The 10,737-nt window shown below is 45.6% G+C and overlaps 1 protein-coding gene across 1 annotated transcript; it reads right to left on the bottom strand.

The window, feature by feature from the left end:
* Positions 1-1,117: 1,117 nt before the first annotated feature.
* Positions 1,118-7,111, bottom strand: COMMD9 (COMM domain containing 9). Its single transcript, XM_085062660.1, has 6 exons — positions 7,001-7,111; positions 6,795-6,920; positions 6,309-6,448; positions 5,542-5,576; positions 3,184-3,287; positions 1,118-2,095 (listed from the first exon to the last, which is right to left on the bottom strand). The coding sequence occupies exons 1-6, from the start codon at positions 7,049-7,051 to the stop codon at positions 1,955-1,957; spliced, it is 597 nt and encodes a 198-aa protein (XP_084918786.1). The 5' UTR covers positions 7,052-7,111; the 3' UTR covers positions 1,118-1,954.
* Between the last annotated feature and the right edge of the window lie 3,626 nt (positions 7,112-10,737).

Genomic DNA, 10,737 nt, shown 5'->3' with positions numbered 1-10,737 from the left:
AACTTTGTGGTACCTATAGAAAGCTCCACTCTGCCCCGGAAAAGCCTTTTCAGTTTCAAGTATGTATTTTCTTTACAACTATTCTATAGTTGTATAATGGTTTTACATGAGAACAACTCTAAGTTCTTCATTCCATTAGGCCCTACATTTTTACTACAACTTTAGTATTGACCTCAAGGATTTCCTCTGTGTTTTGTCTTCCTCAGCTCCTCTAACACTACAGTATTTCATCCTGCATTATTTACCTCCTCAGTGATTCTTACCTTCAAAAATAGTATTATATAAACTATTTGAGACTTTTTCTTTAAGGTTAAGCTGCAAAGGCAACAAAACTTCCTCAAACTGAAGTACTCTGTTAGAGATATTTTTCTCAGCTTCAATCTTACAAAATATACTCTTAAATATCCATCTCCTCCATTCAGATGTCCCTCTTATATATGAAATGTACCAGTTTGCCTTGATACAATACTAAGCATTACAACCTTTGCTCAAAGTAGACGTTGACAAGGGACTTGCCACACAGATGTGTGAAATGAGCTGCATTTCACCATTATCTTTTAAAGGCACAGCTTTCATTTACACTTATACTTTAGCCTGCACTTTGGGGGGATGTGTAAAATTAAATAACAAAGTTCTTGTAGTTTATGCACACTTCTTGAATGATTTCATGTTTCTAAACACAAAAAAAAACCCAATGTTTTGTGTCTTGAAGGAAAGTCCCCTGTTTTTGGAAAGATGGGACCTTGCCATACGCAAAACATTTGGATACAGACTTATATAGAAGCTCATTGGAAAAAAATCTGAACGTCGTTGATTTTCTGCATTTAACTCCTCTACACTCTCAATGCACATATATTTATAAACTTCTAGGGCACGGTCATCAGCTCTAATATTGTACAGAGGTGGTGCCCATGGAAAAAGATGCCCTTAAACTGCATTATAATGAAGACAAGGAAGTTTAAAATGTGGATCAATTAGAATAGGAAACAAAAGATCCTTCTTCAGCCACAAAAATGAACATCCATTAAACCAGCCCAGAAACTTGGCACCATCACAAAGAGGCTGAGGTAGCCCCGGACAACATCTCTTTCAGACTGAAAAGGATTCACAAAATCAATTAGCAGTTCACTCTTTAATTAAATGAAGATTTACAAAAACAACAGAACACTTCAGAGAAGTATAGGCACGTATTAACACAGAGGGGTTTCCTACAGCACAGACAACAGCCTTCAATTCTTTATTCTTTATTCTCTGAGTTTAATTTTTGTGCAGCAAAGGCAAAGCCCAGAGTCCAATAAATCCTGAACATGAATTAACTGAACTCCTTTTTTTTTTTCTTTTCAAACAGAAGGAGGAAATTAGTTCTTGCTAAAGATGTTCCGGATAGTCATTTTGCAAATGGTGCTGTGAAGCTGATCAGAAGGGAATGTGTTGTAGCATAATTGCCCTGTTTCAAAGCACTATCCTGTAATAACAATCTGCAGCATGGCTGTGCTTCATTGACAGGGAGGCAGTGCTACATCCAGCAGGCACCTCAGTACATGCACATTCCAGAGAGAAGCACCCTCCATTTCTAACGCTGGAAGGCAGCCCATTACCCAGCTTGAGTCTTTTACATTCTCATTTCAGGACAGAGATAGAACTTGCTTCATTGGCTGCAGCTATTTGCTATTTCCAGTTATGACCCTTGTGATTAAGCCAGGCTCTGAGCCCTCATATCCTCTTCTGAAATGGTGAACAGCTTTTGTTCAACAACATAACAAAAGCACTTTTTGGCATCCAACCAAATGAATATTTGAGTGTTAGCTTTTCAAAAGCTATCTTATTAATTCAAGAAAGAAACCCCTAGTTTTGTTTTGTTGAAACAGACAATGTTACACTAGGCTGCAACTTCTGACAACTGTAGGTAGAGAATACTTCCCTTTTGTGATGCTGGATCCATGCCCTTGAGCATTCATTTGTTTGCAACAGCAGAAAGTTGGTCCCGAATCCTTCCCAGACCTTCTAACATAGTGTCTAGGGTTTCTTTGCTCAGTTCCACAGTCAGTGCAGAAACAACAGGATTATTTCCACATAAGGCAGCATCTTCCTGAATCTTAAAATAGGAATGCAGATGTTAGTTGTATGAAAAATTCGTGTGTTTTTCCAGTGCCACTACACAAGTCAGTGTTTAATACATAGATTAAACAAAATTGTTTGAATTTGGAATCCAGCTCCACCCTGAAGAACAGCATATTTTCTAAGCTGTGTGCCTCACTAGTGAAGTGCACTCCCATTGACAGAGTGCAAGTGATCATCTACTGCTGTACTGGGAAATTTTGAGGACAGTTGTGGGCAGGAAGCCACATCTGTATCAAAAGCATCTTAGCAGATACCACATAGGATACTTAACCCAATCCTGTGGCTAGCACAGGTCTTTCCCATGAGAACATTCTTGTATGTTTTATAAACAAAGATAAAGTTTGGATGTTGTTGTTACAGTGTCTCGAAATCTGGACAGTTCAGGCCTGGCCACTCAGGCCTAGGGGGAGGTTTCTGACTGACCAATCCAGGTGACCTCTGAAAAGTCTATATGTATGTTGGATTCAAATAATAAAGCGCTTTTTTCTATGCCACGCTGAGAATCCGGGTTTTCCTTCTCTGCTAGCGGCTCAACAGCGACACAATCCTACACATGGAAATTAGATTTTTTTTTCATCCTCCTCTGAATCCCACTCATCTGATTTTTATTGGTTAGGGGGATCCAAAACTCTGCAGAACACAAGCAGTAAGTTTAGCTATCCTCCCCAAATGATAGCTGCAGCCCATGAAGGAAATTACTAGTAATTTAAAGTCATTTTCCAACTAATGAAGTCAGCTAAACATGCTGATGAGTGCTTAGAATTAAACGGTGATGACTTCATGATTTATCTTCTCTTTTTCTGTAGAAAACAATGGTGACTAGGAACAAACACGGTGACTGCTCACATCCTCATGCACAGAAAATTCTTCTGTGCAAGAGAAAGAGAGCTTTCATCAAAGACATCATTCCCAGGCTCTGTAGCATTTCAGGTATCATCTCTGAGGAAGTCTAACTGCCCACCAGGCGAGAGGCATGCACCAGGTGCCTGTCTGAGCTGGTCTGCACTGGCAAGTCAGGTGTTGGACTTCATTATTTCGGTCCTTCCTAGACACTGCCATTACCTTTAACTGAAGCAGGCAAGTAGGGACTGCCATTCTTACGATGCTGTCTGAAGATGTCTTGATGTCCACCCTCCAGTCCATGTCCACCAGCCGAGGCAGGGAGACTGGGGAATTAAAAAATGGCTGTTAGGCCTAGCAGCACATGATACCAGACCCTGGAACCTGTGACTACCACCATGCAGATGATTCTCCACTTCTGGCCCTGAGAAGTGTACAGCTTTAGTGCTACCACATGGTTTCACATCATTTTACTCTGGAATAAGCCAGTCTCTGAAGGCCTCCTCATGACACTGGAAGGGCAAAAAGGGTTCTCCCATCATTACATGCAACAATAGTCCAGTGCAAGAAGCAGAGGTAAATTCCCAAAGCAGCTGGGAGAAGGAGAGCAATAAGATGTCTTCTCCACATCTTCATCCCCTGCCAGCTAGTGTTTCATCACGAGCTGCTCTGGCACCTGCATGCTTATTGCTCTGCTCTGAAACTGGTAAGAAAGTGCACAGGAAGGCTTCTAAGATCCAGCAGCATAAAACATGTTACTTCAAGTTCCCCAACCCAGGAACCAAAGCATCCTGCAGTACAGCAAACGTACTGGCAAACTGCAGTCTTCACATTCCTTGAAAATATTTCAAATATCATCCTAATTACATGCAGCCTAACAGAAATCATTTCACAGTCTGGTGCAATACTGACATCAATAGCTCAGAGCTGGAGACCTCTTGAGCCCTGCCAAGGAAATAAGGACAGGTGTAACTTAGCTGCTAAGGAAAGAGCTGTCTCTGTAGGCAATTGCAGCCTGTCTGGATTCTGCCTATCGTAAGACACTTAGTGTCCTCCCCAGGGGTTGACTGCCAGCCTTTCTACAGACTACAGACACTCAAGTTGCTTCCTATCTGTGCTTTATTGCCTAACTGATTTTTTTTTCTGGGGAAGGGCTCTGTCTTCCTGCTCCTGCTGCTTCCTTGAGCGGAGCTCCAGGGGGCAGTGCACAACTGGCTGTTTTTGCTTTTGGAACAAATTCCAGTTCAGTCTGTTAAGGCCAGCACTTGGCAGCATTTGCAACAACATAAAATGCATCTGTTTAGCCTTGTACGTTAATTTGCAAAGATTAATTGCTGGTGGCTTGGGAGGAGCAGGAAACCATTCACTTTTTTATGTTAATGCAGATCAATCTGTTGGAATGTCTGACTTGGACCACTGCCTTGGTCCCTATGTAATGCATGTCAGACACTCCATGAATACAATACTAACATAATTCATTATTTTCCAGAAGACAATCTCGTTCCAACAGCGTTAAATATTCATCTAGTGAATACAAAGACATAAGGGTCTGAGCAGAGGCCCTGGGTGGTGCTCCAAGAGCCACACAGCCAGCCTTGCTTCAGGGCTGTGAACACTCAGCCAGTGTGTTCTGCTGCTCTCATCTCCTCTAACATACAACAGTACAAAGGACACAGGAAAAAGCATTCTGTGCTTTGGTAACACTAGAGCACTGTTTAGTGTAAGCAAAGTATTACCATTAGGCAATAGTTTCTTACCTCTCCCTATTCACCTTCCATTAAAACTTTGAGGGACAGTGTATTTCCAGGTCTTGCCATACTATTTAGCTGTTAGACATTATCTCCTCTGCAGGCAAAGGAAAGGGTTAAGAGGATCCATGCAGACCTCGAGGTACTCTGCCAGGTGTCTAGAGCTCTCAGTGGAAAGCCTCTAAGTGCTACAGTTGTAAAGAAAACCTCTTGGGGAAAAAACCAAGTGTTGTAGCTGCAGGAACACCTAACTAGCCATGATGCTATTGTTAAAGTCGGCGCTCCATAATTACTTCACTGTTTAGAAAGATGAGGAAAAAGCAGTTATAAATAGGTGCAGTACACTTGCTGGTGCATTCTTTCATTTCCATGCATCAGCAAGTGTGCAAGGATGCATCAGCAAGTGTGCAAGGATGCATCAGCAAGAATGCACAGGACTGACGAGACATGCAGGGATGAGGTATTCCACAACATATACATATCCTTTACAGTGCAGTTATTGCATATGAACATCCCTTAATGACCTGAATGGGGAAGTCAGAGTGCTTAAGTTCCAAAGTTTGTCAAGTAATTGCTATACACTGCACTCTGCAAGGCAGCCACAGACTGAGCTTTGAATGGGATTGCTTGAGAGCTAGAAGCAATTTAGCACAGGAGCACAGATCTGAATACAAAAGTGTTGGCTTCTGCTAAACTCACTATGCCAAAATCACAGCTCCATCTAAGCCCAGCAGGGATTACCCTGTGCCACATTGCAATGCACTGTTCTAAAACCCAAGCTCAAATGACCTCAGGAAACAGCAATTGCATCAAGATGTGAACTACTACTTACTCTGACTTGCTTGTGCTTCATTTCTCCAAGCAGAGCTGTGAAAAAGTGGAGAAAAACAGTATCAACAGTGCTTCAAGGAAAAAAAAAAGCATTTAGCATGGCTTATCCCCAACTGAACCGTCACCAGCAGTACGCAGGGGACTGACTGCCTGTGCTACTGAGTGCCACAGAAAGGACAGGACGGGTGGGTAATGCCAGGCAAATTCATGATCTGCTATGGGTTCTTCTGGAAGAGTAGCTCATTTAAAGCATGTACCTTTCTCCCTGTTTTTCTCAAATTAATGGGCTCCCAAGCACTGAGATGTACAAGCAGAACTGCCATCCCCTGCCACTACCTCATGTATGCTTTATCACATACAGTGTCTCTGCACCTAAGCCATGGTGACAAGTGGATGGGCATCCAGATACTACCTGGATTTTTTCTAGTGCTGAAATCAAACCCTCTGAATTTCAGCATCATCCGTAGCATTTTCCCACCACAAAGCTGTTAAGGTAAGAGGGGCTTTGCATATTGGCAATGAGGCCCATGTCCATTTCAAAAGTCGTGGGAAAATTCTGTGTGCTCATGGCTGTGTTTTATTGGCCATTCCACTCAGATGACATAACCTGTTCAACTCTGCTCATCCCAACCTGTGTGATTATGCCTAAGGCACACAGAAAATTCACAGAAACAAGACTCTGCATGTCATCAACTATCTACTTATCAAACCACACACACAGGCTTTAACTCTCCAGCTGAAAGCCAATGGCAGGTGGGTAGCACTCACATATTCTCCAGGATTATCTTAGTTAAAAGGTTTTTCAGATTTTGGTGGAAGTTTTCTGGGAAGAGACAGAGGATGTCTTCTGCCCTGGTCAAGCCGCGGTACACGACGTGCCTGGTGAGGTTGTGCAAGGCAGACACCAGCTGTCAGGAGGGAAGAGAAGGGGATCCGCTGGGTTGGAAAGGGTAACATACAGCACGGGACGGGCCTTGCCAGCCAGGAGAGACACAGCTTCTGCTGCGAGACCCACACCACCAGAGCCTCGGACATCAAGTACGGCCCGACAGCCTTAGCAAGACGGCCGAGCTCCCCATGCCCTCCGGCTCGCAGCCCCAGCCCGTTCCCTTCCGCCCCGGGCGAGGCTCGCTGTTACCCTGCGCACCCCGTTTCAGCAGCGGCCGCGGAGCCCCGCACCTCCCCGAGGCCTGGGCCAGCCCCGTGCAGAGACCCGCACGGTGCCGCTCCCTCCCTCCCTCCCGCCCGCCCTACCTGCTCCGCTTCCTCGGCGCTCACGGCGAGCCCGGGGCAGGCGCGCTGCGCCAGCGGGCCGAGCGCGGCGGGCGGGCTGGAGAAGCACTCCTGGCACAGCTGCCGCACGGCGTCCTTGGACGGCGCCTGGCGGGGAGCAAAGCGGGGGCGCTCAGCCGCGGCTCGGCAGCGGCAGCCCCGTCCCCCCGCGGCCCGGACCCGCTCACCTTCAGCAGGATCTGCAGCGCCGCGAACTCCCCGTCTCGCAGCGCCGCCATCTTGGCGCCGTCAGGCCCGCGGCGCCCCGCCCGCCGCCATCGCGCTCCGTCAGCGGGCCGGGCGGGGCTGAGGGGTCTGGCGCTGCCCTGCCGCTCCACTCGGGGTGTTTTCACTAGCAGGGCAAACCTGTGCCTCGGAATTTTGCTGTAAACGCGCTACTTTCAGCTAGCGGGCACAGAGGGTAAAGGATTTATCGTGACACTACGGCAGCGATATGGACCATTGTCTTTGCGAGCTGCGTCTCACTTTGTTAGGTGTTTAAATAAGTCTTCTTTCTGAGAGAGAAAGTCTTTTTGTCTTGTGTGATTCCCAGCACATCTGGTTCCAGAGCGTCACTAAACTATGCTCTTTCCGCATCACTGCCTCTGTCACAGCATCCCCTTGCTTGTTTCCATCGGTGTTGGTTTGAAGCAGAATGTTGCACGGTGATAAATGAAAACGTAGAAATGCTTTTTCCACTGCCCTTCACAAGCTTGGTAGGGAAAAGGGAACATGGGGAATGTTTGCAGGATATCACTTGTAATTTCATCATTGACCTCTTATAATCTGCCTGCTCGTCTTGTTCCCAAACCAATAAAACTAGCATTTTCTACAGCAAGGTAAGCAGATTTTTCTAAACAGTAAAACCTCTGAAATGCCGTAGCTAACTGGGGGAAAGGGACACTCACATTTTTCAGAGATTTTCTAAAGCAATGACTTTACAAGACTTTAGTAAAATTAGACTGATCCATGCCTAGTGTATTGGGTTTGCATGGCAAGGTTCTGCATAGTAATGGGGTGGCTGCTTTGAGGAGTTTTTAGAAACTTCCCCCATCTCCAACAGAGCCGAACCAGCTGGCTCCAAGATGGACCTGCCACTGGCAAGGCCAAGCCCATCTGTGATAGTGGGAGCACCTCTGAGATACCAGGGTTAAGAAGAAAAAACAGAAGTTATTGCATAGCAGTAATTGTGGCCAGAGAAGAGATGAGTGAGATTATGTGAGAGAAACAGCCCTGCAGGCACCAGGGAGGGGCTCTGGAGAAGGAGGGGAAAGATGTGCTGCAGGTGCTGGAGCTGAGCCCTGCAGCCCATGGTGCAGCCCATGGAGGAGCAAGGGAATACAGAAATGCACCTGTAGATCACCCCACACTGGTTACCTGAAGGAGGCTGTGGCCCTGGAGGAAGCCCATGCTGGAGCAGGTTTGCTATCAGGAATTGTGACCCTGGGGGTCCCATGCTGGATGTTTCTGAAGGACTGCATTCTGTTTAAGGGACACACACTGGAGCAGTTCACAAAGAGCTGCAGCCTGTGGGAAGGATCACATTGGAGAAGTTTTTGGAGTACTGTATCCCATGGGCGAGACCCGAGCAGGAGCAGGGGAAGCAATCTTTCCCCTGAGGAGAAAACAGCATCAGAAACAACATCTGATGAACAGACCATATCCCCATTCCCTGTACGCCCGCACCACTGGTGGAGAGGAGGTAGCAAATCAAGATTAAAGTCCAGGTAGCAGGGAGGGGTGGGGGATCTTAAGATTTGTTTTCTCATAATCCTGCTGATTTCAACTGGTAATAAATTCAATTTCTCTTAGTCAAGGCTGCTGCTCCCATGATGATAATGTGGTGAATGACCCTATCCTTAACTCAAGAGCCTTTTGTCATATTTTCTCTCCCCTGTCCAGTTGAGGAGGGGATAGAATGACTTTGGTGGTCACCTGACATCCAGCCAAGGTCAAACCAACCACACCTAGGCTAAGGACTTAATTGTACAGAGTAACTTTATCAGACAAGTAGGTGGAGAGATGCAAAGGGTGGGAGGGTGTAGGGTGGGGAGAGCAGATAACTGTCATTGCTAACTCTCACGGGAGTGTGTGGCAACAGGACATTTACCTGTGAGTCACATGCTCAGGATAAAGATGCTGCCTGCCAGTAAGCACAGCTGGCATCCTACTGATTTTGTTCTCCAGTCCACCTCCTATTGTTGCCATTTTCTCATTCTGGGAACCTTATAATTATGAAGAAATAATGACAGGTTTGATTTCATATAAAAATTGAAATGCTCTTTGTTTAATATCAAATCTGAAGCAGCTGAAGCCGACAGAAGTGCTTAGTAAAATGCTTTATCTGAGGGTGGTTTGATCTTCTGTCTTCCCTCCCTTCCTTCCTCTCCTCCTTCCTTCCTTCCCTTCTTCCCTTCTTATTTCCCTCCTTCCTTCCTCTGTCTTCAAGGTCAAGGCCTCCAAATCAAATTACCAGGGATGAAGTGTGAGACTGCATCCTGTAAGGAAGGCTGGCCCTGAGATCAGTATGATTATCAGGAAATTTTGAGAAACACCAGTTCAATTATCTGCTGTGCCAGAGGCACTTCTCTCTGAGTTTGAAAGAAGAAACCCACTTAGAGGAATGAGATGGATTGGGTGACCTCCAGATGTGTTTTCTCACAGCTCTTTTTTTACCGTGATTTCATGGCTGTGTCACACAGCGGGACTCAGCTGTGAGTTCTGAGCCTGCAGATAAGTCTGCACAGCACTGTGTGCAGAAATTGGGTTGGATTTCAAGAGCCAAACAGTCATTGAGTGTGAAAATTAAACTCTGCCTCTAGGCTGGCAAATTTGCCTGTACCCAGGTTTGGGTGATACAGCTGGAGTACTGATTGATGTGACTCTCTCTTAATTGAGCCAGCCTGGGGTATCTGCAAATTATTCTCCCTAAAGTAGTGCAGGTATGTGTGTACAAAAACGTGGGCACTGCAGAGAGCTGGATGAGTAAGGAGTCTCCAGACTATGACATTCATAAATACTCACTTTCTAAAGGGTCCCTGGGAGAGAAATCCTTGGGATATTGAGGATTTTATGGGAAGAACTATTAAGTTTTTTCCCCACAGCGTAGCCTGTATTCACTGGAGCATCTGTTGCAGGACTGTGGTCTCTTCCTTAAAGGCTTCCAGCTACAAGGCAGGGCTCTGCCCTGTAACTGCTCCCTGCTGGGTGTGTGCAATTTTAGTAATAACGTTGCCTATCCTTTTCCAAATTAGAAATGCAGGACGTAGCTCCTAAGAGAATACAGCAGAGATACGACATCGAGTGTGTGTTCATGGATCTGGATGTACACTCTATGAGAGAGGAAAGCTCTGTGCCCCAGCCAGTCTGTGGCTAGGCCCTGCAGAGGTTCACAGTACAGTATTTCCAAACAGTCATCTGTATTTAGTATTTTGACACATATTACTTTTTGCTGCAATTCAGACAAAGTGATTGGTCTGTGTTATTGGGGAAAGTTTTCTGACATGATCACTGGACTTGACAGGTAATCCTTGCTTTAAGGACTCAGGCAAGTCTGTTAGGCTCTTTTCATCTTACAATTTCCTGCATTTATTTCTGTTGGTGAAACCTGTTAATTCTGTGATAGTGAGAATAGGGTAGGAGCACTTGGGATGCATCGTGGGCATGATTAGCAGTGTTGGCCTGGCTCTGCATGGCTGTGCACCCTGATCATTGTCAGTCTGTTGTCTGTTGCAGTGATCCAACAAAGCGTATGTAATCCAGAATCAACACCTTTCCTATTTGCACTCATGGTATTTGGCTCCATCTCTACTCACTAAGAATCTGTCATCCTGACAGGTTTTTATTGTTAGGGATTTTTAAGAAATGGAGCAAAACCATGTGGTTAACACTCAGGTTTGCACTCTTCCATGTCAGTTCAGAAAGG

The sequence above is a fragment of the Lichenostomus cassidix genome, chromosome 5 (assembly GCF_008360975.1).
Source record: "Lichenostomus cassidix isolate B80296 chromosome 5, HeHo_3.0, whole genome shotgun sequence".
NCBI classification, from domain to species: Eukaryota; Metazoa; Chordata; class Aves; order Passeriformes; family Meliphagidae; genus Lichenostomus; species Lichenostomus cassidix.
This window is presented reverse-complemented; position numbering and strand designations above follow the sequence as displayed.